At 46.5% G+C, this 26,561-nt stretch overlaps 1 protein-coding gene across 2 annotated transcripts in view; it reads left to right on the top strand.

Annotated features, from left to right (window-relative positions):
- The window catches only part of Dip2a (disco interacting protein 2 homolog A), an 88,311-nt gene that overhangs the window by 39,302 nt on the left and 22,448 nt on the right, over window positions 1-26,561 (top strand). For both annotated transcript variants that reach the window (XM_051153259.1, XM_051153258.1), the window contains exons 7-21: window positions 2,582-2,701; window positions 4,361-4,558; window positions 7,168-7,259; window positions 11,199-11,309; window positions 12,236-12,359; window positions 12,674-12,783; window positions 13,148-13,250; window positions 14,583-14,647; window positions 14,799-14,892; window positions 16,788-16,907; window positions 18,624-18,738; window positions 20,303-20,442; window positions 23,699-23,835; window positions 24,639-24,719; window positions 25,407-25,534. In XM_051153259.1, coding sequence (XP_051009216.1) covers window positions 2,582-2,701; window positions 4,361-4,558; window positions 7,168-7,259; window positions 11,199-11,309; window positions 12,236-12,359; window positions 12,674-12,783; window positions 13,148-13,250; window positions 14,583-14,647; window positions 14,799-14,892; window positions 16,788-16,907; window positions 18,624-18,738; window positions 20,303-20,442; window positions 23,699-23,835; window positions 24,639-24,719; window positions 25,407-25,534 — 1,738 coding nt within the window. The remainder of the gene's footprint in view (window positions 1-2,581; window positions 2,702-4,360; window positions 4,559-7,167; window positions 7,260-11,198; window positions 11,310-12,235; window positions 12,360-12,673; window positions 12,784-13,147; window positions 13,251-14,582; window positions 14,648-14,798; window positions 14,893-16,787; window positions 16,908-18,623; window positions 18,739-20,302; window positions 20,443-23,698; window positions 23,836-24,638; window positions 24,720-25,406; window positions 25,535-26,561) is intronic.

The following is a 26,561-nucleotide window of genomic DNA, read 5'->3' as shown; positions in this document are numbered from 1 at the left end:
CCAAGTGCTGGGATTAAAGGTTTGAGCCATCACACCCAGTTGAGTACCTCTTTTTTGCTTTTGATCAGTAAAAATTATAAAATTATAAGCTACTGTCCTTGCTTTGGGTTACCCTCCGGAGCATGATGGTAATACCCTACTGCTGAAGGCACCAGATACTTTAGTTATAGGATGTGGGAAATCAAGATGTTATCAATCTGGAAGTTTCATCCCTGTTGACTAGCATGTATTGTGCTGGAAGGTACTATGCATTCTACGGGGGAGGAAAACTAATCAACAGTCATATCTAGCTGTGACCCACACATACTAAAATAATGACTGTCCTGGCAAGACTTGCCCTCTGGTGTGATTATGGTGATGTTTTATGATTATATTTAAGATAACTCCACAAGATAAAATTATTGGTACCATTAAGTAGGCAAAAAAGCTGTGGCTGGGTCCGTCATAGAACCACTGCTATTTATTAAATGGACATAGTATTAAGACTGCTCCTGTTATTTATCTTTACATCCGTAGATTAGTGCATTTCTCAATCCTCATCAGAGAAGCTTTTTTTTTTTTTTTTAAATAATAACTGATGGCTGTTTATACAGAGACCCTCAACTGGTCAAGGTACAGAGAATAAGAAACTGAGGAATGTTAAGCCATAACACGGAGATCTGTATTACATTCTTTCCTCCCAGAGCTTACGGATCATTATGAAAGAGGGATCAGATGGATTCTGGGAGCCAAACGGGGTAGATGGCTACAAGGCAACTGTTCTCTGAACATAAGGGAGCAGTTGTGCACATGGACTCACAGCAGCTGCGACTGCATGCATAAGATCCACACAAGGTCAGCCAGACCAAGTCCAGGCATGCGCTGGTCAGGCCACCGAGAAGTCCCACTCCTAGCCGAGGAAGCGTTGGAAATGGACGGCTGCTATGGAAAGAAAAATCAGTTTCTTCTATATGGCACCTGAGAGGTTCCCCATGCTCTAATAAATGGGTGCATGCATACACACACACACACACACACACACACACACACACACACACACGCAGTATTAAGTGGACTTAGTGGGGATTTTTAAAGAAGCATATGAATTTGGGAGTAAAAGAGCAATGATGGATGTATAGGGAAGGTGTTGAAGGGGGATGGGATAGATTTGATAATTTATTTTTATTTATTTTATGTGTATGGGTGTTTTGCCTGATGCCCACAGAGGCTAGATGAGGGCATCAGATCCCTTAGGACTGGAATTGCAGATGGTTGTGAGCTGCCATGTGGGTGCCAGGAATTGAACCTGGGTCCTGAAAGAACATCTAGTGCTCTTTAACTCTGGAGCTGTCTCCAGCTCCAATAATCTACTTTTTTAAAACATAAAATTAAATTGAAATTCTCTTCTTCCTTCCCTTCTTCCCTTCTTTCTGGAAAGGGTCTCACTGTGTAGCCATGGCTGACCGAGAACTCCCTATGAAGACCAGGCAGGCCTCAAATTCACAGAGATTCACCTGTCTCTGCCTCCTGAGTGCTGGCATTAAAGGCATGTGTTAACCATGCCTGTCTTACACTGAATTAAAATATTGTCAATCCATTGCATTAAATTCATTGCATATTGACACAAATCACATGTAAAGGGAGAATTTCTGCCACCTGGTGACAGAAGCATCTAAGTTCCCATTGCTGACCTGGTGCCTGCCACAGTCAGAGGCATGTGGCCTCTGCAGAGCAGCAGGAAAAGTAGATTATACTCTATTAAAATTTTTTATTTCATATTTTACTCATTTTTATTTTTTAAAAATATTTATTTTATTATTTATACAGTGGTCTTATGTACATCTGCAGGCCAGAAGAGGGCATCAGGTTACAATATAGACAGTTGTAAGCCACCATGTGGTTTCTGGGAATTGAACTCAGGACCTCTGGAAGAGTAGTCAGTGCTCTTAACCTCTGAGCCATCTCTCCAGCCCTTTATTTTTTTATGTATGTTGGTTGCTTGCATGTATGTCTGTGCACCATATGCACACAGTGCCCACAGTGCCCACAAAGGGTAGAAGAAGGTATTGAATCCTCCGAGACTGAAGTTACATGTGATTTGGAGTCACTATGTGGGTGCTGGGACTTGAACCTGGGTTCTCTGGAAGAGCAGACATGCACTTAACCACTGAATCATCTCTCCAGTATCCATAGATTATATTCTAATAAGACCATACACCAGGCAGTGGTGGTGCACACCTTTAATCCCAGCACTCAGGAGGCAGAGGCAGGCGGATCTCTGTGAGTCCAGGACAACCAAGGCTACACAGAAAAACCCTGTCTTGGAAAAAAAAAAAAAAAAACCCATGCAATGAGTGTGATCCCCTGTGCTCTGAAAGAGCCATTGAGTTAGTCTCCTCCCCTCAGGCTTTCTGCATTCCTTTGTAAACTATTAGCTCAAAGCAGATCTTATTTCTTGAGAGGCATTCAGTAAGTGCCTATCAAACGGATCAGTGCAGTCTAAAGTGACAGATAGGGCCAGCTCCACTGAAACCTCACACCCAGCGCAGTTCCAGTGGATGTGGCACGACACAGCTTCCGTCCTTCTGCTGTCCCTTGGCAGGTGTGCCCGTGAACAGCAGAGTGTCCTCCAAGATCCAGCAGCTGCTCAACACCCTCAAGAGGCCAAAGCGCCCCCCGCTGAAGGAGTTCTTTGTGGATGATTTTGAGGAACTGCTGGAAGGTAGAGTCCCCTGGCGTGGCCCTCCGTGTTGTCTTCATGAGTCATGACACGCTGTGACACTGAAGTACGGGTCACAGTGTGCACCGGTGCATGTGGAGCCACGCTGACTGCTTCCTGCAGGCGAGCAGACTAGCTTGCGGCTCATATTACAGTGGCGTAGCACTTCTCCGTGCATCCAGTCCAGTGGTTGGCACCTCATGCAAATACTTCCGATCTTTAATTTAGATTATTTAAATTTTTTCTTTTTGATTATTTAAATTTTTATTTAAACTTTAAATCTGAGCCACTTGTCATCTTATGCCTCTAAAGCATTTGATTTTTAACTTTTTTCCTAATTTTAGCCTCTGATGTATAAATGAGTATATGTTTAGAAAAGAAAGAATGTAGATTGATTTTTTAAAAAGAAAACTAGCAAAAGTAAGAGAAAGCCTACAGAGCACAGAAGTAAGCCAGTGCTAGCCTGTGCCTGTATGCATGCATGTATGTATGTGTGCGTGCTTATGTATGTATGTATGCATGCATGTATATATCTATTAGTGTGAATATGTATATATGTGTGTGTATCTATGCATGTGTGCATATGTGTGTATGTATGTGTGCGTATTTATGTATGTATGTGTGCATGCATGCATACAGACAGCAGGCACCACACAACTAGCCCTCACTGCCTTGCCTCTGTGCAGTGTTGCCAGCATGGGCATCTCCTCTACACTGGAATATGAGTTCTGTTTTTTAGGACCAGGTTGTTCTTAATAATTAGACAGTGCCTTATAAGTTCAGAGTTCTTAGTGTGTATGTTTTCTTAAAGCAATACTTCAGTTTTTGGGGGGGCAAAGGACTCACCCTAGCCTAGGCTGGCTTTAAAATTGCAATCTTCCTAGCCCAACCTTTCCAGAGCCAGGAGTGCAGGTGAGTGCCACCATGCTCAGCCAGCTGTTTTTCTTTTTCTTTGCATCAGAGCTGTTGGAAAGAAAAGTCTTCCTCCCACCCCGCCCATGGTTGGAAATTGAACCCAGGACCTCACACATGTATGCCTGCAGCCTAGAGAGCAGTTTTATTGACCACTGAGGCAGGAGCTGTTTGCATAGCCTCTAGAAATAGACTTGTGCTCTCCTTTCAAATAGCACCAGTGTGGGTTTTTTTTTGTAATTATTAACCTTACTCATTTTATTTTATGTGTGAGCATTTTGCCTGCATATATGTGTATGTACATGTGTGGGGTTGGTGCCTGTAGAGGTCTGAAGAGGGCACGATTCCCTGAGGCTTGCCTGCAGACACGGTTCTGCTCACTTGCTCCTAAGTGAGCCGGTCACTAGGACCTGTTTCTCAGGCTCTAAAGCCTTCTCGCCCTGCTTTGGAGGTGTGGCATGCCACAGTGCATCCCCAGGGGAGGAAGGTAGGAATATCCTGTGGTCACCTTTGTTGTTTGAGGCTGTGGTGAGAATACTTACCAGTGGTAATTAGCGTCTGTAACTGACTTCTTTTAGTCCTCTGATTAATATGTCTGTGACTACAATGATGAAAAACAAAATCTGAGATGATTGCAAATGTTTTATAACTTTGATTACAAAGTGAAATCATAAAGTGCAGTTGTTGGTAAACCGCTGTGTGCACAGCGCTGTGAAATGTCAGGTTTAAACTTTCGGTGTTGCTTCCTAGTTCAGCAACCGGATCCCAATCAGCCCAAGCCTGAGGGAGGGCAGATGGCAGTGCTGAAGGGAGAGCCACTGTCGGTGGGGACTTCTGGGCCACCATCTCTGTTGGCTGCACTGCAGCTCTGGGCCACAACACAACCCAAAGCCCCATGCCTGACTGCCTTGGATACAGCCGGGAAAGCCACCTGCACCCTCACCTATGGCAAGTATCAGCAGAAAGCATCATGCGTGTCCAGTTGACCTTGTACTGTCATGTGTGTGCCACAGCATACACAACACTTGGTGCTTATTGTAAAGCAGAAAAATCCACCCAGATGGCAGACAGGGTCATAATATGTAGCTCTGGCCGGCCTGGAATTCTCTGTAGACCAGGCTGGCCTTGCACTCATAGTGCTCCACCTGCCTCTGCCTCCCGAGTGCTGGGATTAAAAGGTATCCACTGCCACATCTGGCCTGATGTTCATGTCATAGATTTATATAACAAGTTGTGACACCTTAGAGTGTCTTCTCTGGTCTCCGAGGGTACCTTAGCTGTTTGCACTCTGTATTTCAGGGTCTGTCTTATAAGTAGCTGGTTGAGTGTATCTGAGATTTTGATTGGCACTGCTTTAAATCTGTTGGGGGAATCAGCAGCTTTGTATGTTTGAGGCTTGTTTTCAGCAGTGTGTTATAATTTTCCTTTCTCTATTAGCATGTGTGTGCATGTGTGCACTTGCTTATGTGGCATCCACGTGGAGGTCAGAGGACTACTTGTGGAGGCCTTTTCTTTCTTTCCACCATGTGGGTCCGAGGGATTATGCTTGGGTTGTCAGATTTGGTCACAAGTGCCTTTTTTGCTGCCTCCTGATTTATAACTTCCTAATGCAATCTTTTGTTTCTTGTGACACTTATGTCTCAAATATATAAATAGTATTGTAGCTTTTGTGTTGCCTTAGGAAAGTCAAGTGGTGTTTGCATGTTAAGTCTGGCAGCCATACCAAATTCGCTTGCAAAGGATTTATGAATAACATAGCCACAGCATCTGTAAACAACAGTTTTATCTTGTTATTTTACTTCCTCTCCCTTCTTACTGCTCTGAGAGAAATGCTCAGTGTGGTGCTGAAGGCAGACGTCACTGCCTTGGCTTTTCTCTCAGGGAAGGTCTTTAGTATATAACTTGACTGGGATAGTTCATGTTGGGTTTTAATGGTACCCTTTGTCACATTATGGAAGTTTGTTTCCTTTCCTTCCTAGTTTAAGGACAAATCTTTTATAGTCATTTTAAAATGGTGAATAATTTAATTTTCATCCACCTTTTGAGATTATTATCCCATAATGTTCCATTAACATGGCAGATTATGCTGATAGTCCTGGAGTTTGTATTCTTGGGGTAAAACTGGCAGCCAGCTAGATTCTGTTGGGAAATGTGGGTACATCAATAACACCCTGAACTGATCTTTGAAAGCAGGCTAAAACGATGGTTGTAGTTTAATCTTTTTCTCGTTGACTTCCCAGGTCTCACAGTTCACACATGTCAGCATAGCACGTACTTTAGTATTATTTACATATGAGCATTTATTGAGGAAGAGAACATGGTTGCCAGACTGCACCACAAGAACCACCAGAGTTTAAGGAGTCGAACTGGCGCCTGTGCTTCTTCTTTGATATATAATACGTACAGTGAAGCTGAAGCTGCTGCGGGTGTTGGCAGTGGGCTGCGATTTCTGCCTCTGTTCCCCGGTGTTAGCAGTGGGCTGCAATTTCTGCCTCTGTTACCCCGTGTTAGCAGTGGGCTGCGATTTCTGCCTCTGTTACCCCGTGTTAGCAGTGGGCTGCGATTTCTGCCTCTGTTCCCCGGTGTTAGCAGTGGGCTGCGATTTCTGCCTCTGTTCCCCGGTGTTAGCAGTGGGCTGCGATTTCTGCCTCTGTTCCCCGGTGTTAGCAGTGGGCTGCGATTTCTGCCTCTGTTCCCCGGTGTTAGCAGTGGGCTGCAATTTCTGCCTCTGTTACCCCGTGTTAGCAGTGGGCTGCAATTTCTGCCTCTGTTACCCCGTGTTAGCAGTGGGCTGCGATTTCTGCCTCTGTTCCCCGGTGTTAGCAGTGGGCTGCGATTTCTGCCTCTGTTCCCCGGTGTTAGCAATGGGCTGCGATTTCTGCCTCTGTTCCCCCGTGTTAGCAGTGGGCTGCGATTTGTACCCCTGTTACTCCTGCCTTCCTACCCAGACACAGACTGTCACCCTTGCTTCTCCTGTATTATCTTCTTTCTCGGTGAAGCTTCTTATTTCTGAGAACTCGCCAGGGCTGGGTGTGAGCACGGCCACTGCTCACCATGAGGACAGTGTGGCCCTGGGCAGATGTTCCATTCTAGTGTTGCAGGGTCTCCCAAGTAACCTGTAGGGAAGAAGATATAGCTCATGTCCTACATGTACAGCTCTTAAGTGATGTCATTAGCGAGCATTTAACAGGCACCCACAGTGCAGTGTTAGTCGGAAAAGCCAGTGTGATATATAGTCGTAGTCCCTGAAAATTATACATACTCTACATGTGTGCACGCATAAATATACATGTGTGGCCTTTTTGTAATAAAATCTTATTTGTATAAATAAAATAAATAAAAATAAGTTTAAGGGGTTTTTTTTGTTTTTTTTTTGTTTGTTTGTTTTTGAGAGAAAGCTGTGGTGTTCTGGCAGTATTGTACTGAACAGTTCACAGTTGGAAGCTGAATCTACCGAGAGAGGAATGGTTTGTTACTGGAGCCATGCTCACCACATTAAATGTCAACTACAAGTTCCTTACAACTTAACACTGCTTATTGCTTTTGTTTTGTTTTAGGCAAACTTTGGAGTCGGAGTTTAAAATTAGCTTATACTCTACTTAACAAGCTGACGAGTAAAAACGAGCCACTACTTAAACCTGGAGACAGAGTAAGTAAGCCAGAACGCACTTTTTCTGAGTCAAAGCAGAGACCCAAAATATATTTTATTGAAATTGATGTCCTATTGGTTGTTTAAAATTATAGTGTTAATGCAAGAGGTTTAGAATTAGCAGTGGAGGGGCTAGAGAGATGGCTCAGTGGTTAAGAGCACTTACTGCTCTTGCAGAGGTCCTGAGTTTAACTCCCAGCAACCACATGGTAACTCACAACCATCTATAATGTGATCAGATGCATACTGTATACATAATAAATAAAATTTTAAAAAATTAAAAAATAAAATTAGCAATGGAAAAATACTTAATATGAAAAAAGCTTTGTGCTAAGAGTTGGTGACATGGCAGGGACTCAGCAGCCAGGCGCACGTGGCTTATTTGGGTAACTGGGTATGGAAGTGGGGTGGACAGCCTGTCATTGTAGGAAGCTCTGCTGGGTTGCACTGCGCCAGGTGGACTGAACAGGAGTTTACCCAGACTTACTAGGAGGTGAGGCTGGAAGGTGACGAGAGTGACGTGTCCTGGTAACAACATCCACGGAAGTGTCACTCAACAGGATAGCTGGGGACCCTAAAGGCCTCTCAGTGCTTCGCTGCACCTTCATGTGATTCCGTTTGTAAGAAGCTTATGTATGGAAGAAAACAGATCAAAGGCTAAGCGAAGGGAAGAGAGGGTGAGTGAGAGAAGGAGGAGAGAATTAGGGAAAATAGGTACATAAAATAAGGTTTCTAAACACCAATGTCCCCTGAGATCTGAGGTTAAATGCTTCATAAGTTAGGAAAAGGATTCTACTTAGAGGGACCAGGAAGTGGAGAGTGAGCTGGGCATGGGCGTGGGGCATGGGCATGCCTGCAATCCCAGCACCAAAGAGGCAGAAGACTTTGAACTCTGGGCCAGCCTGGTTTACATAGTGATGCTCTGCCTTAGGAAACCAACAGTGAGGGGCTTGAGAGATGAGAGCCCAGTGGCAAAGAGCAGCTGCTCTCCCAGAGGACCTGGGCTTGGTTCTCAGCACCCACATGGCGGCTCACAGTAGCCTGTAACTCCACTTCCAGGGGATCCAGTGTCCCCTGTGTACACGTTCTGCACATAGACATAAATGCAGGCAAAACATTCATACGCATCAAATAAAAATAAATATTTAAACGAATGATGGGGGTGGGGAACAGAGGGGAGAGACACATACACAGGAAGAACAGGAAGAACAGGAAGAGAAACAGGACAGAATTACAAAACCATTGACACGCCAGCTCCTGACAGACACTATGAGTCCAGAGAAGAGACAGAACCGAAGCAGCAGAGCCACGTGACTATAGCAGTGGCAGAGTGAGGCCCTGTGCCTGCAGAGTGTGCACACTGAAGGGGGTGCGGACCCAGTCCAAAGCATGCCTCAGAACGTTACCCGCAGGGACAGAGAGTGAATCCGGGAGGCTTTGAGGTGGGAGTAAAGAATAGTGTGTACACAGAACCAGCCGTCACCGTGGCTTTGAGACTTCTCAGCAGCGAGATGGAGGAAGTTGCCTCAGCTGTCCATGGGAATATGATGTTTTAGCCTGCACATCTAATTCCAAACAGGTTTGAAGATTTGCCCAACATGTGTGTATGTGCATTTTTTAGGCAGGATCCCTCACTGCCCGCCAGCTTGCCAAATAGGCTAGATTGGATTGGCCACAGAGTCTCGCACTCTGCCCACCTCCCCGCTGCTGGGATTACAGGCAGGCGCACACCACCATACCTGCCTCTTAAAGCTGTGGGTTCTGGTGACCAAGCTCAGGGGCTCACTCTTGCACGGCATACTCTTTACCAACGGAGGCAGAAGTTGAGCAAGCTCATAGCGACTGAGTGGTCCCTCCGCTGGAAGAGCCATGCTCCTTTGGTGGTGTACCTTACAGAGTGTGCAAATGCACCTCCGCATGACTGATTCTCCAAAGACACCCTTTCTGTACCCGTTATCTTGTCTCAGTTACAGCTGAGGCAACCGCTGTCTAATCATCTCTAGACGCATAGGGTTTTCTTTTCAATAAGCTTGTTAGATATGCAGCTTGTAAACCTCAAGTACAGAATGAAGATAAACAGACTTAAATATTGCCTTAGAAGTGGAGGGTTGAGAGGGACACTCCTTCATTGCTGGTGGGAATGCAAACTAGTACAGCCACTTTGGAAAGCTATCTGGCGCTTTCTCAGAAAAATGGGAATAGGGCTTCCTCAAGACCCAGCTATCCCACTCCTTGGAATATACCCAGAAAATGCCCTACCACACAACAGGGACATATGCTCAACCATGTTCATAGCTGCTTTATTCATAATAGCCAGAACATGGAAACAGCCTAAGTGTCCCTCAGTAGAAGAATGGACTAAGAAACTATGGTACATTTACACGATGGAATACTACTCAGCTATTAAAAACAAGGAATTCCCGAAATTTGTGGACAAATGGATTGATCTAGAAATTATCATAATGAGTGAGTTCACCCAGAAGCAAAAAGAGAAAAACGGTATATACTCACTTATATCAAAACACTAGTCCAAGGGATACGTACCATGAAAAACTTTACTTACCAAGAAAGTGGGTCAGAGGAGAGGACATCCTATTGAGACTTTAGGCGAGAGTAGCATGGAAGAATGGGGAAATAGTAGGTTCCACAGGGTCCTGGAAACCTACAAGAAGAACTTTATGACAGGCAGATCTGGGTCCTGGGGTCCTCCTCAAACTAAGGCACCAGCCAAGGAGAATATAGGCAGTAAACTTCGAGCCCTTACCAAGACCTAGCCGACAAACATGATATTCTCCACCATTGAGTGGAGACTGAGATCTGACTCTCACACGAACTCTGGTGCCCCTTTTCCGACCACGTCCCCTGGATGGGGAGGCCTGGCGGCACTCAGAGGAAGGATAGCAAGTTACCAAGAAGAGACTCGATATTCTAAGAGCATATATAGGGGGAGGAGGTCTCCCTCAATCACAGACATAGGGGAGGGGAGAAGGGGGGAAGTGGGAGGGAGGGAGGAATGGGAGAAAACAGGGGAAGGGCTAACAATCGAGATGTAATATGAATAAATTAATAAAAAAATGTCAAAAAAAAAAGTGGAGGGTTGCTGGGCGGTGGTGGGCACACCTGTAATCCCAGCACTCGGCCGGCAGAGGCAGGCACATCACTGTGAGTTCGAGGCCAGCCTGGTCTACAAAGTGAGTCCAGGACAGCCAAGGCTCCACAAAGAAACCCTGTCTCGAAAACAGAAACACAAAAAGAAGTTCGAGGTTAAGCTAAGCCACTCTTTGCCTTCTCAAAGGCTCTCAGCTAAGTACTACTCTGGCTTATTACTATTACAAGACCAATTACTATATTTGGGTCTTGTAAAATTTTATTCCATAAAAAGTTATGAATTTGGCAAAATAGTATTTTTTAAGATATCAGTTGGGATTATGGTTAGACCCAAATAAATATTCATATGATTATAGGAAATAAAATAGACACCTAAATATTTAAAAAAATAAAGTGCAAGGAGATAAGTGTTTCGAAATAATAGAATTGGTCCAGCAAGATGGCTTAGTGGGTTAAGGCACTTTCCACCAACCCTGATGACAGGACTGTTGATTGACAGTGACAGTCAGTGTGGATGGGTGTTAGTTGCGGCCTTAGCCTTCAACTTTGAACTGTTTTGTTCCAGGTGTAGTAAAGGCTGCACCTACAACTGTTTCTTCAAAGTTACATGAACAAGAATATTTGAGGGACAAGAATGAATTACAACATTTGTTGGATTTTTGTTTTTTTTGAGACAGGTCATCTCTATGTTTCCTTGAACAAAATTAAATTTTCTTCACTGAATTTTAAAAACAAAAAAATCAATTTCTATCTAACAAAAATTCTAAAAGATGAAAAATCTCATTCATTCCTGAGATCTCACAGTTTTTTGTTGTTGTTTTCCTCTTGTAGGTGGCACTTGTGTTTCCCAATAGTGACCCTGTAATGTTCATGGTTGCATTTTATGGATGTCTCCTGGCGGAGCTGGTCCCTGTCCCTATAGAAGTACCACTCACAAGAAAGGTAATAGATGTGGATCAGGGCCAGGACTCAGCGCCCTCTGCTGGGCTCCTTAGGTGCTGTGGGTTAGCTTCCTCTTCACAGTGGGCTGTTGGCTTAAACAGGTGCTTGGAGGAGGCAAGTATCAAACAGGCCTCCGGAGACCTTCTAGAGCATCTGTGTGGGGTGTGCCCCCAGGCGGTAGGCGGTAGGCAGTTTTTCTTCATTCGTAAGTTGTTAATGTGAGGGACTTGGTTGCTCTTGATGGCTGTACCATTTTGGAAATGACTATCAGTAGTCTGATTATTGAAAAATATTTGAGCAGAATACTCATGTGTTTTAGAAAATCAGGCTTCTCTGTCCTGTTTTTTCTGTGTTCATGCAGTTGTTAATATGAGCATCATGGGTAACAAGCGCTCAAGAATCCCAAAAATAAAATTCGCAAATAAGGCCAGTGTGTTCCAGGGGTCTAATGTGCTAACCAAGCATTTGGGTACGAGAGTCTTAAGATTGCATGAGGGAATGATGGAAGTCAAGCTGCTGAGGGACATGTGTGAAAACAGATCTGAGAGAAGGGAAAGCGTCATGAGGGCAGACCTCAGTTGCTTGTAAGTTCCAAACGTGAGCCAGTATTAACTTCTGTTATATTTAGAGTTAATTAAAATGTGTTCAAGTTTCATTTATAAGAATAAACTCTAAGAAATCAGCCCACTATGCAGACCTTTATATTTCCCTGTAAATAAACAAACAAACAAAAATGCCTTCTAAATTCCAAATACTTGTCTTATTTTCATGAAAATAGAATAACTTGCCAATAATAAGACTGAATTATTTTGGAGGTTTTACCAGCGGTGAAGGAATCACAGCCTGCAACCCAGCGGTTGGGGTGTGCCTCTCACTCCCCTCCCACAAGCACTCAATCTCCTCCGCCATTGCTCTGTCTTCTGCAGGATGCAGGCAGCCAGCAGGTTGGATTTCTCCTGGGCAGCTGTGGGGTGACCCTGGCCCTGACCACAGATGCTTGTCAGAAGGGCCTGCCCAAAGCACCGACAGGAGAGGTGGCTACTTTCAAAGGTGAGGCTCTTACGTCATAGAATCTGTGTTCTGGCCACGCCTGTCACTTGGCTTTGCCTTCTAGGCGTGCTGTGCCAGAAACCAAACCCAAAGGGGCTGGTGCGCCTTTAGCAAAATTAGTACTTTCAAGGCTTTTGTCCAATTCAGGTCACCTGTTATGCACCATGTTTACCTGTTTAAGTAAAAGGATATGAAAATAAGACATGACTCCCACAGTCCCCTGTGGCTGGTGACTGCATGCTGGACACAGGTTCCACACGTGTGGAGCAAAGCCTTCTGACCGCCTTTCACCTCTATCCTGTTTGCTGTCACAGGTTGGCCCCCCCTCGCCTGGCTGGTAATTGATGGGAAGCACCTGACCAAGCCTCCCAAAGACTGGTACCCCCTGGTCCAGGACACAGGGCCCGGGACTGCCTACATTGAAGTAAGGACACAGACATCCCTCACAGGCTTGGGCCTGGTTTTTAGAAAAAGATAACTACTTAATGCTTTTTAGGCTAAGTGTCCCCCTTATTTTACCTCTACCCCAGATAAATAATGTCATATAGAACCTTTCTTGGGTCATTTCGAATTTCACTGTGACCTAATTCATCTCTAATTGTCCTTGCTGGGATGCAGCTATGTGCACAGTTGTGCTCTGGCACTGTCTCAGGTCCCGCGAGAGCTAGGACATGAAGGGCCGAGGGGGCGGTGACTCCAGCTGCTCCTGCTGTAGCGTCTTCAGCCTCCTCCAGTCCGGTGTGGCTATAGAAATAAAATCACTCTTTTTCTTCCTTGAAATTTTACAGTATAAAACCAGCAAAGAAGGCAGCACAGTAGGGGTCACCGTGTCCCATTCCTCCCTGCTGGCGCAGTGCCAAGCTCTGACGCAGGCCTGCGGCTACACGGAAGGTAAGGTCATACATTCCGGATTGCAGCTCTCGCTGCCTGCATAGGTATCTGATGTGCCCAGTGTCACCCTAGAATCTCTTGCTGTGCATAGTGCGTCCACCCTGTGCGATGCAGCTGCACCAGGCAGGGGGTGCCGCCGTTCACTCGTACCCGTACCCTCGGAGGAAGGTCTTGGCCTTTGCAGGACCAGGGGGAGGGGGAGGGGTGGGATAAGGTGCCTTCTGCAGAGCCTGGCTACCATACCTTAGGGCAGTTTCAATGAAGTCATACTAACACTAATTTTGTGGCGTATGAGACTTGTGCACCAGTGATTTATTTATGCATACTGGCTGGATGGATTGCTGATGTGCTGAAGGGCAGTGCAGTTTGCGTTATAAAAAGTAGAAAACACCCGTCCTGGGACATCCTTTCCTGCCTATGTTTCATTGTCAGTAAATGGATCTGTGGCTTGAGCAGACATGCATGTAAATGCTTAAGTATAGTCTTTATGATCTTAGATTACCTTTGTTAAAGTAGAAGCAGCCCCCAATTCACTGTTAACGTTTAAATTAATATTAGTTTATATTGATAGATAATAATTTTATAAATTTATGGGGCCAATATGCAGTACATTATTTTAAATACTAAAATTAGATTCATGGTACTTTTCTTACATTGCAAAACTGGAAGTGAACAAACTAGAAAGTAAAATTGAGCTGATTTTTTAAATATATAAAATACAGATGTTTAATCTCAAGGGTTAGTTTGTAGAGATTTGGAGGAGGATTTTCAATTATATCCAAGGACTTTAATGATTTTTAAAAGTTAGTCATATAAAACCAAGTCCTGTGAATTCTTTTGACCCAGTGCTAATTGTTTCATTCATGTTGCCTTTCATGTGGCTTTTCAGCTAACAAGGATAGGGAGATTGTTATTCATAGTGCAACAGTGTTTCTGGCATGCATGCCACTGCTTGTACAAGTAAGACGTGAGACTGCAGGCTGTGGGTGTGAGAATGGGGAATCTGGGTAGGACGCTGAGGAATGGCTGTCCAAGGCAGCTGTCATCCTGGCCTCTTGGCTCTGAGCAGCCCCTAAGAATGGCGCAATCATACAGCGGCCTTTTTGTAGTTTCTGTAGTGTCCCTTGTGCTTTTGAACTGAAGATCAGCATGGTTCTCTGCCCCAGCGTCTGAACAGATAGTTTAGCTTGCTGATAACTGGTGCATGGGATTTGGAAGTGCCGTCTCTGTTTCCTGAAGCTCTGGTGTGCTGGTTATGTACTCATCTCGGGATGTGCTCGACATGTGCGTAAAGAGCTGTTCATCAGTTTAACTCTCTGTGTCCGCTTTCAGCTGAAACATTAACGAATGTGCTGGACTTCAAAAGGGATGCTGGTTTGTGGCATGGAGTCTTAACAGTGAGTGTTGTTTGTTAGTGACTGGGGTGGGAACAAGAGATGAGCCACACTCGTGAAATGTTGACGTGCCACTTTGTTGTGTTTGGTTTGCTTGCTCTGGCATAGATTAATCCTGCCTTCCTCTGATCTGGTCCATTTCTTTTTTTTGCAGAGTGTCATGAATAGGATGCACGTCGTCAGCATCCCATATGCCCTAATGAAGGTCAACCCACTCTCCTGGATTCAGAAAGTGTGTTCCTATAAAGGTAGCAGACAGTAAGAAGTAATTAAGCAGTAATTCAGAAGACATGAAATACAGGTGTGGGCTCTAAGAGCCATTTGAGGAATCTCTCTGTAGTCCATCCTGGTCCAGATCTACTCAGGGCCTGGCCAGTTACTTGCAGTGGAGTAACTGAGTTCTATATTGAAGGACGAGGAATGCCTAATTTTATTCTTTGGAAGTTTCTCTCACAGTCACATCAGTATTCCTAAGCATATAATTTGAGATGGTTTTAACGCGCAGTTGGAGCTGTGAAAGCCACCAGGAACAAGGCTGTTGATTAAATGATACAGTTTATGACAGGCAGGTTGCAGTGGATGAGGTAGGCCACCTGTGAGACCTGTGCCCTGTTCTTTTTTTTTTTTTTTTAATGATTTATTTATTATGTATACACCTGCACGCCAGAAGAAGGCACCAGATCTCAGTATAGATGGTTGTGAGCCACCATATGGTTTCTGGGAATTGAACTCAGGACCTTTGGAAGAGCAGATGGTGTTTTTAACCTCTGAGCCATCTCTCTGCCCGTTCTTCCTACCTCCCATCGGTAGGTACCTCTCAGCCCCAAACAGGAACCCCTGCTCCTGTGGCTGCACAGCTCCAGCATCTTTTTGTCCCTGTCTAGTAGAGCACAGGCTTCTAAGACTGAACCAACCAATGTTGGTGACAGTATATACTTTGCAGGAATAGTCCAGATCAGCATTCCTATTACAGAATGTCTTGCATCCTATTTTATGGAGGCAGACAAAGCCTGGTTGAAGGAAGTGGGATTAACGGAGCTCTGCCCACTCATTGAAGCTGACAACGTCCATTCAAATCACGGTTCATTTCACCTCATGACCTCCAGGCCGCCAGAACCCTGAAAACCAAGTGACGTGATAGTTCTGGCAACGATGCAGCACAAAGCAAGGGCTAGCACCATGGGGGGACATCATGCAGCACGAGATAAAATAGGTACTATTCAAAAAGGAAGATAAAATGTCTAATTAAAAAAAAAAAAAAAGTCTGGGGAATTGGAGAGATGGCTCAGGTGAGTGCTGACTATTCTTCCAGAGGATGCGGGTTCAATTCCCAGCACTCACTTGGTGGCTTACAACTCTCTGTGACTCCAGTTCCAGGCTGTCCTATGTCCTGTTTTGGTCTCCAAGGATACCAGGCACACACATGGCACACAGACATATATGCAGGCAAAATACTCATACTCACAAAGTAATAAAATAATAATAATTGATTTTTTAAAAGACTGAGGCTGGAGAGAGGTCTCAGGTTAAGAGCACTGGCTGCTTCTCCAAAATATCCAGGTTTGCTTTCCAACATCCACATGGCAGGTAACAACTGTCTGTAACTCCAATTACATGGAATCGTAAGCCATTTTCTGCCCTCTGTGGGCTCTGCATGCACACGGTACACAGACATACACGCAAGCAAAATACCCATACATGTAAAATAAAAATAAAAAACTAAAAGGCTCGAAAATAAGTCTACTGCATCTAATCATGTCTCAAAATAGGTTTTAAGAAGACAAAGTTTGGCCAGGTGGTGGTGGTGCATGCCTTTAATCCCAGCACTTGGGAGGCAGAGGCAGGCAGATCGATGTGAGTTTGAGGCCTCACAAAGGTCTACAAAGCGAGTTCAGGACAGCCAAGGCTACACAGAGAAACCCGGTCTTGAAAAAACAAAAAAAGAAAAGGTTTGGAGTAGGTTAGGAAGCACATGAGGTAACGGATAATAGTCATCGATAGCAGACAAGACTGTGGTCCACACAGCAGCTCCTTCCCCCTCCGTGTGTGTGCCTCTGCATATGATGACGTAGAACAGTATTTTACAGTGTGAGGGTGCCTGTCCTCATGGCACAGAGACATCTGTACTCCCTTCTCGTTGCAGCCCGGGCGGCCCTGGTGAAGTCCCGTGATATGCACTGGTCTCTCTTGGCACAGCGAGGTCAGAGGGATGTCTGTCTCAGCTCTCTGCGCATGTTGATTGTGGCTGATGGCGCTAACCCATGTAAGTAGACTGTAGATGCGTGGCGGTCGCTCCCATGATTCCCTACTTGCCAGGAGTAGTGGAAGCTGTTGAACAAAAGTGAAGCTTCACCACTGCGTGATATGCCCTATTATGTTCTGCGACACGCTGTCTCTTGTTGGTGACTCATCATCAGTGGGTCGCATGTGTATTTATTAAGACACTAATTTTATAAGCAGTTTTAGTACAATTAAAACCCTCAATGTGCGTCAGCGTTTTAAAGAGGTCTCTGGATTATGCTACAAATAGGGTCCCTGGTTCATTGGGGACCTCTTGAGCCCCCTGCCCTTCCCCCTTACTTGGCTCTCAACCCCCAACTTCTTTCACAGGACTCTACTGTCCTTTCTCCATGTGTCTCCGGCCGAGCCCAAGCCCTCCTGGAGGAATACTTTGTGGTTGCTGCCTAAGCACCGAGGACCCTCCTGTGTCTAACTATGAATGTGACTGCTTTTGTGTTGCTTGTGTGAGCTTCATAGGTCCAGGACTGCCTAAGGCCTGTGGGAGGTGTCCTCTAGGAGAGCCTCAAGTGACGCTTGTTGTGCAAGGGGTTTCTTTTGTGACACCAATTAGTTATTGCCATTCTTTTGTGCACCCCATCTTTTGGGAGAGCAGAGCAGGCACACGGTACCCTTAAAGGCCTATCATTCTCTTTTTGCACACTCCAGTCAAGCAAGGCGTCTCCTCCCCTGATCCATGGCTACCCACTCCTGCTCAGTTTCATAGCTTTCTAGCTCTCTGCTTGTGCGCTCAGCTGCAGTCAGCGATCCGTTGAGCACACGCTTCCCTCCAGTATTTTCTTTCTGGCGATAAGTGTTAGCCCTAACAGCCTTGTCCTGTCTCCGCCATCCATGTTCCTCCAGGTTCACATAGCTAGCCTTCCCTTCTAGGCCTTAGCTTGCCGCTCATATGTTGGGCTCTCATGATGCTGTTATGATGCCTCTTGGTAACACAGAACAATCTGCTCTCTTCCTTAGGAGACACCTCTCTCCCCAAACCATGTGAAGTGTAGGGCCCATGTAGATGCCCTTTTCCCTTCTTTGTTTCCTTGTGGGGAGAGGTTTATAATGAAACCATGGTATAGGGCCATGGATACTTGAGCCCTGAGCTGGCAGAGCCTACCTGTTGCCAAGTTTTCACATCTCTGACACCACTGTGAAGGCCTGCCACCCTGAATGACAGGAGTCTACCCAAAGGAGAAGACACCAGGGAGAGGCAGGACATCTTTGGGCAAGTGTATAGATCCCACATCTCTAAAGCCACTGCTAGAAGCTGCACTTGCCGCACTGTCCGCCATCTAGTGGCAGGCCTGGCCTTGTTGGTCACAGATGTTCCTCAGTGACTTGGCAGGCTCCGTGCTGGTCCTGAGCCTGAAGCTCAGGAGAGCTTCTGCTACTGGCCCAGGAAAGGGTACAAGGGGGCAGGACCTCAGTAACCAACATACGACCAAAAGCCGCCCTCCCATGAGAGACTGCCAGCTTCTCACTTGTTGGTGAGCTGGAAATGATTATGTGTGTTTTTTGGTAATCACACCGTCCCTAAAAGTGTTGCTTTGCCACATTGTAGCCGTGTTCTTGTTAAAATAGCTCATGTGCGGCCAGGACTCAGCATGGTTGTCAGGTGAGCACAGTGCTTTATGCACCTCGTGCTCCTGCCTGACTGGACTTGTCTCTCATGCTCCACTCCCATTGCTTGACACAGGGTCAATATCTTCCTGTGATGCCTTCCTCAACGTCTTCCAGTCCAGAGGTCTGAGGCCAGAAGTCATCTGTCCTTGTGCCAGCTCTCCTGAAGCGTTAACAGTAGCCATCCGCAGGTAACTGAATTGCATGCTGTCTCTTGTGAACACACATTTGGAGTCTTCTATTTATGATGGCGTTACCTAAAAGTTATAACTAAACAAGAGTTCCTTATTCTGAGAGGTTCTGCTGGCTGTTGGTCTGCTGAAGAGGACATTTAACTGCCTAAAGAAGCATCCAGCCACCCTAAACTCTAAAGCTGAGCTGCTTTCATGAATATTTCTGTAGGAGAATTTTTTTTCAAAAAACTATTTTATTGGGTTCTTATGCCTCTACCTCCCTTCCAACCCTTATCTACCTTAATCCCTTCCAAAGCCCCAACACTGGGTAGGAGAAAAAGAAGGCTAGAGGGGAGAGGGGGCATTGACCGCTATAGGCTGCTTCCTACTGATTAGGGATGTTGGGTTCCTTGGGGCAAGTCCAGTCTTATTTACCAGAATATCAGTAGTCCAGCAAACACAGCAGCAGGACGAACCAGCAGCAGCAGGGGGAGCAGCCACCACCACAGTCCCTCTCGGGGCTCTCCCATTTATACCCTCTCCAGAGTCCCCAGAATTAAACTATCTGCAGCTGGCAAAGATCATGCCCCTGCTAGCGCACGAGGCAAATCACAATCACCTGTTGTGAAGCAGCCCCTTATCCCACACCTGGGATTAAAACAAAAATATATTCACATGACATAAGTGGGCTTTTAAGAAACCAAAACTCTCACTACGTATTTCCTTTGTTTCACATCTTGAAACTTGGAGTAAGGGGCTTGAGGTTGTCCTGAGAGACCCTCCTTCCCCCACCTACGAGCTGGTATCCTAGTATCTGGGCCCTGGGCTCCTTCCTATAATTCCTGCACACAGCATGTTGCTCCCAGACTGCAGTTGGGCCCAAAGACACTTTTCTTCCCTGCTCATGAGTCACCTGTTGCTGATCCTGCCCTTGAGCTTCATGTGTGGGGTTGCAGGCCACAAGCTCACAGCAGAGGACGCCGCTTTTAGCTTTCTTCCCTCAGCTCATTGCTACAGACTTGCCTCAGCCCTGGTCACATGTGTATTGTGCTCATAATTTAAAGGTAGCATGTACTTAGAAATATGTAAGTTTTAAGTAACTTCATTTTAATAATGGCATTCAAAGCAACATCTTTATCTTTTAGAAACTGTAAGTGGCTAGTCCATCAGGCCGTCTGCTGTGGGGAGGGGGTGTTTCATAGGTACCATGGGTCTGAGCCAGCTTCACACATGCACAGTATATGCATTGCAGCATAGTGGCCTCCCCCAGCTAGTCTGCCCATCTGGCTCCCCTCGGGCTCCATGTGAAGGTCACAAGATAACCAGATAGAAATTGAGTCACCTCTGATGACCTGTCTCAGAGGTGACACAGTGTCGCTTGCTCTGTAGTCATGGGTCTAAAGAGTACTGAGGCCACACTGCAGAGAGGGACATGAGCTTTAGAGCACTCTCTCCTGACAAGCCCACACACTGGGCAGGCGCTTTAGTGAGGAGTTGAATGTCAGGCGAGGCTGACCCCGAGTGCATCCTCCTTGGAGTGCTAGGTCTCGTAAACAGGCCAGCTGGTGCTCTTGTTCCCTAGGCCCCCAGATCTGGGAGGACCTCCTCCAAGAAAAGCTGTCCTGTCAATGAACGGCCTGAGCTACGGTGTGATTAGAGTCGACACGGAGGAGAAGCTGTCAGTCCTCACTGTTCAGGATGTTGGCCAGGTGATGCCTGGAGGTAAGAAGCAGTCAGTGCATCCCCATCCTGCTCTGACTGACACAGCCGAGAGCACAAATGCGCCCGGTATGCCGGACTGCTCACTGTGTGCCAGGCCTCCAGCCTCATGCCTTTTGGAGGGATTTAACACCCTGCAGTCTCTATAGGGGTACCTCAGAAAACACTGGTGCTGTAAATGTCTGGATGATGAGGTCACCTGGCGGCTAGTAGTAACAGAGAAGTGGAAATGTCTCAGAAATACCTGTTGGTTTAAAAAATAAATAAAAGTTAGGTACATCCTCCTGCAGAAGTTGGCCCGTGCACTCTCCCGCTCTTTTGGGGCAGGGCAGTGAGAAGGGTATTGGAGCGGCCCCCATGGGAACAGAGCACCACTGGGGAATAGGCAGAGCCTGGCTCAGGAGCCCTCAGTGACACTCGGAAGTGAGGGTGCAGTTCATGCTGCTCTTAGGTCCCTCCTCATTGCAGGTGCTGGGTGCTGCCTGCTCTCCCTTCCTGCCGCAGGCAGTGTCCTCCTCTGTCCCGGCTTCCTTTCTGATGCTGTGATGAGACAGTCTGAGCAAGAGCAGCTTAGCGGAGGAAAGGGGTCATTCGGCTTACACTGTCAGGTTACCTCCTGTCTATCAGTGAGGGGCAGGACGCCGGCAGGAGCTCGAAGCAAAACCATGGTGACTGCTGCCCTGCTTGCCTACTTGTCCTGTACAGCTCAGCAGCGCCTGCTGTAGGAAGGCTGCCCTTCCCCACCACAGTGTTCTGGGCCTCCTACATCAGTTAATAATCAAGACAGCTTATCACAGCCATGGCCACAGACCAGTCTGATTTAGGCCATTCCTCAACTGAGGCCCCTCCTCTGAGAGGACTCTAGCTGTGTCAAGTTGACAGGGACACACTGTTAGTGACTTTCAGAAGTAGGGTAACCCAGTCACCCCCAGCATCAATGGCTGCCTGGTACCCACTGGCTTCAAGCTTCAGTGTTTCCTAGGCAGCCTTGATGACAAGTGCTAAAGCCCTGACACACAGCTTCAGTAGACTGGCCCCACGTGTAGGTAGAGTTCTGAGTAGAAGGAGCACAGAGGCTTAGCTCCCCTCTTTAATTCATGTGAATTACGTTTCTTCCTGTAAGTTGACTCCCTCATAGAAACAGTCTTGTAGAACGCTTGAATTTGTCGCTAAAACACTTTCAACAGTGTGGCGGCTCACATGGGTAATCTCAGTACTTGGGATGCCGCCGAAGCAGAGGCAGCTGGTGTTGAGGTCTGCCTGGGCTACCTAGTAGCAACACAGTAATGAAAGCAGAATGGAGTAATCATTCCATGTTGTGGCGAAGAACAAGTAGATTGTAAATTGTGGGGATTGTGAGTGGTGTTTATATCTTGTGTAGCCTTTGTATGTGGAGGGGGAAATATGTATGTGCTGGTGTGTATGTGTGTGTATGTGTGTGCACGTGGGGATCTGAGGATAGCCTTGATGGTGATGCTTAGGCACTCTAAGCCTTATTTAGGGATAGTGTATCATTTGGTTGGAAGGTCTTTGTTTAGGCGAGGCTGGCTAGCTCCCAACCCTCAAAGTCCTTCCTGTCTCTCTCTCTCTCTCTCCTGAGTATTAGAACTTTTCAAAATGCCACCATGCACGGCTTTCTAACATGGGCTCTGGGGTTTAACTTTGGTCTCCTTGCTTCCCCACATGCACTTTGAGCACAGCTGTCTCACCAGCCCTGGCTATTTACTTTGAACTCATGAGGAATGTTCAGAGTTATGTTCATTTTCCTTTATTGCTGTCCTACATGCACACCTGTCTCATGTGTTTGTTCACTCCCTGGTCACATATCTACACGCACGCTCCCATACCTCTATACATGTGCTCCCAGATGTTTGTCTGTGCTTATGTGTGCCAGATGTGCCTACACATTTGCTGTGTGACACTTTTCCTGGGAGAAAATGAACAAGCGTCTACTCACCCCAGATAGCTAACCCATAACAGACCAACGTAAGGATGCCACCACCGTCCAAGCCAGTGGACCAGTGAGCTTTAATGGGTTAGTTACAGGAGCAGAAATGACTCAGAGAGACAGCTGGACGACTAGAAGCCACACCCAGCATAGATGACTGCTCACAAGAGCTGGAAACCCGGGACACAGTGTACAACCTGCAGGCAGCTTAACAGGTTGGAGAGCAGCTTGTTCAGGCAGCTCAAGCCTCTCCTGAGACCCTGCAGGTTGTATGTGAGCTTTGGGAGGAGAGGGCCTAGTGAGTCTGGTGAGTTTCAGGGGTTTCCTGAAACTTTTCAATGGCCTACTTCCTGGATTTAATGGAGTTTCCTTGCAGCATGGAATGTTTCCCTTCCCTTTAAAACATGGTGTGTCTTAACAAACTTCAGTCTGGGACAGGAGTTTGACCTCTGACGAAATCGCCACACAATGACTGTTAGTGCATGTACTTCTTGGCATTCTCTCTGGAGTTTGGGCCCTGCCCAGCATTTGGCTGTTGCTTAATTGACTGGGCTCATGGGCGTAGTCAGGTCTAACAGTGTCCTATCCCAGCACTGGTGCTGCACTGCTTGGCCTCCTGGCATTCGTCCTTGCCACAGTATCAAGGGGATTTGTAGTAATGTGTGCTACTTTGTGACTTTTAGCCCATCTCCATGCATACCCGAGAATGTTACTGTGGGGCTGAAAGTAAATACTCATCTCCCTGTACTTGGGGAAGTGATATTGTGTTGATCAAGAGTGTATTATATAGATGTAGTTTACTTTTTAAACTTCTGACCCTCCCCCTAAATCCTGCATGTCTGTCTGTCTGTCTGTCTGTCCGCCTATGTGTGTGGGGGCTGTGTCTGTCTGTCTAGTGCTGGCCATGGACCCAGGACCCTTATACTCTAGGCAAGCACTCTACCACTGAGCTGTATCTCTAGTCCTGACACTGCGTATAACTAGTATTAGTACTGTCCACGCCGTGACTCTCCAGTATAAGAATTTGCTGCACATGTAATGTCTTGTTTCTATAACTTCAAATACAGCAGCAGTGACAGGCATGGTGATGCGTACCTTTTATCCCATCACTTGGGAGGTAGTGGCAGGTGGATCTCTGTGAGTTCTAGGCCAGCTTGGTCTACATAGAGAGGTCTGGGCCAGCCAGAACTACATAGTGTCTCACAAACAAACAAATGAGAAACACCCCACAAATATACGAGCAAGTAAACTTTTGTGAACGATCTGTTTAAATGTATACTGTGATGATTTTGAACTGTTCTCTCTGTTCAGCTAGTGTGTGTGTTGTGAAGGTAGACGGTGCCCCTTACCTTTGTAAAACTGATGAAATTGGAGAAATCTGTGTCAATTCTTTTGCAACTGGGACAGCATATTATGGACTACTTGGAATCACAAAGAATATATTTGAGGTTTGTATCCTTTTCCTGATCTTTATCTTGAAATCAAATCCCATGAGTGTTGATGGGTCCAAAGGTACAGGGTGGAGTGGAGGCCTACAAGGAGCTGGTGGGGCCCGACTCATGTGCCCCACAGGCTTTGATGGACAGGACCTCAGCTGCGTTGACACTCTGATCCTTGTTCACAGTAAGTTTGTAAGGACAGGTGATGCCAGCAACTAGGCACATAGCTCCCTGAGAGTTGTTGGAGCCCCGCTTAGGTGGATATCCACTCATCGAGCAGTCAGGGTGAGAGAGTGGAGCACTAAACCCTGGGCCGCAGGTGGAGTGTGGTATTTGAAATGACGAAGGTAACGCCTTCTTGTCCTGACTTTCTTTTGCATCTGCTAAGACTGTTCTCGGCCTTTCACCCTTCCCTCTCTCCCCAGTCACAGCCACCTCGGCAGTGCTTTTGGGACTATCCATGACCCAGACTGTGGTCCAGATGTATTAACCAAAATTATTAATGTTTGTGCAAGCTAAAACTGAAATAACTAAGAGGAAATGTAAATAAAATATAATCTTGAGGTATTTGAAAAATGCTGCTGAGCTCTGCAGAAGACAGGCGTTACCAGGGTGCTCTAGCCCCCTTACTGATATAATTGTGGGTTTTGTCTTTAAAACCCTGCAGTCCTGAGCGTCATCGCCAAGGGACGCGTTGAAGGCATGAGCCCGCTCTTGGTCTGGCCATCACTGAGTTCTCCGCTTGCCCACCTTGTCTCTCTAGTAGTCAGTGAGTTGTCTGCTGCCTGACGTCCTCTTCCCTGTTCTGGCAGACTGTCCCGGCCACTGCAGATGGAGTCCCTGTCTCTGACCAGCCTTTCACCAGGACAGGCCTTCTGGGATTTATTGGACCTGTGAGTATGACCTCCTGTACCCGTCCAGCAGCACAGAGTGTTGGAGAAAAGGAACGCTTCATTGCAAACGTGCTCTTGTCCCCGATGTCCTTGGCTCTCAGGGTGGCCTCAGTCATTCATGCTGACCACCATGCCTGTCCCTTACCTGTGCGTAGTGTTTCTCCAGTCACAGACCTGCAGTGGGCCCTCAGTGGGAAGCAAGGTGGGCGTGTTCTCCTTTTTGTCATTCTTTCCAAGTTTTGATATTTAAACCAGTGCTACAATGAGTACATTCTGTAGCATCTCGGCCTGCCTTTCCTCAGGTGGGTGGTTTGATTTATTCTTTCCCAGACACATTGGTCGTCGCTGTGTGTGTTGGGGTGCTCCCTTCGTGGGTGTCTGCAGCGAGAACTGCTTGGTATCTGCTGGCATCACGTGGCCGTGTCTGTCGCTGCAGTTAGCTGGGGTTACACGACACACGGGGAGGCCTTGCTCTTGCTGTGGAGTCTCAGAGGCCTTCACATGCTTACCGCGACGCTAGAGCCCTTTTTGCATTGACATCCATCTCCCCACCGTTCAGTGCCACGCTTGTCCCACCTGACCTAGTACTGAATGGTGCAGTCACTTTTTTTTTTAACCCTGTGTGAGATGCTGATTCTTTGGGCTGTCAAGTCCTTCTCGTGAGGTCTGACCACGCTCTTTTCTCAGGATAACCTGGTCTTCGTCGTGGGCAAGCTGGATGGGCTGATGGTCGTAGGAGTGCGCAGACATAATGCAGATGACATTGTGGCGACTGCCCTGGCTGTGGAGCCCATGAAGTTTGTCTACAGAGGCAGGTGATGCACTGGAGACGCTGCCCCTGGGTCTTAGGTCTCCTCTGGCCTTAAAATCTGGGAAGTCTGTATAGGAGAAGAGGGGCCAGTAAACCTGAATTTGCAAAATTTAAAAATGTATATCTATCAGAAAAGTTACACAAAGAAAGAGGAAAAAAAACCATTTGCATTTGTGATAACAGAGTTAAATGTCTTCATTTCCCAGTGTGTCTTCAGTTCCTTAAGAGAGGAAGGCAGGGTATGGCTCTGGAGAGGTGGCTCAGTGGTTAAGAGCACTGGCTACTCTTCCAAAGGACCTGGGTTCGATTCTAGCACCCATGTGGAAGGTGTAACTCCAGTTCCAGGGGCTCTCACACACTGTTCTGACCTCCTCCGGCACCATGCACGCACATGGCACATAGACATATATGCAGGCAAAATATCCATACACATTAAAAAATATATATATATATATAACAATTTCAAAAAGGAGGGTAAGGTCCAAATACATAATTGGGCAGAAGAATAAGTGGCCCCAGCTGCTGGGAGGGGAGTGGTTACCAGCCCCTTCATTGTCCCTGGAATATTCATTAGGCAGAGATTTTAGACACTCATTTCTGTCGAGTAGATGACTGTACCTCTGGGCCTGTGACTTTGTCTAGCTCTTCCCACTGAGTCTTTGTCCTGCAGGAAGCTCTTCTCCTTTTGGTCTGGCTAGCCAACTGCCTTTAAAGTTTTATTCTTCTCAAAAATATGTGTGCATGTGCCTTTGTTTACTTTAGTTAGTGTACCTGTGAGCCAGGCCAGGCCAGGCCAGGCCCTGTCCTTGAACATGCATTAAAGACGTAGTCAGGGAGTCATACCAAGTGGGCACAGATACCTTGCTGGTGGCTTGTCCCTCGGAGTAGAAACTCAGATGCTGTAGGCAGAGATGTCCCTGGGGACGCTCGTCAGGGAAATATGCTCCCTGCTTTTGAGTGAGGTGAGGACACTATGTCTTCATGCCCTATTGTGCCAAGTGTCTCACTGATGTGGGGTGATTTTGTTCTGC

Source organism: Acomys russatus, chromosome 11 (genome assembly GCF_903995435.1).
Source record: "Acomys russatus chromosome 11, mAcoRus1.1, whole genome shotgun sequence".
NCBI lineage: Eukaryota > Metazoa > Chordata > Mammalia > Rodentia > Muridae > Acomys > Acomys russatus.
Note: the sequence above shows the minus strand (reverse complement) of the source record. Positions and strands in the feature narration are given on the sequence as shown.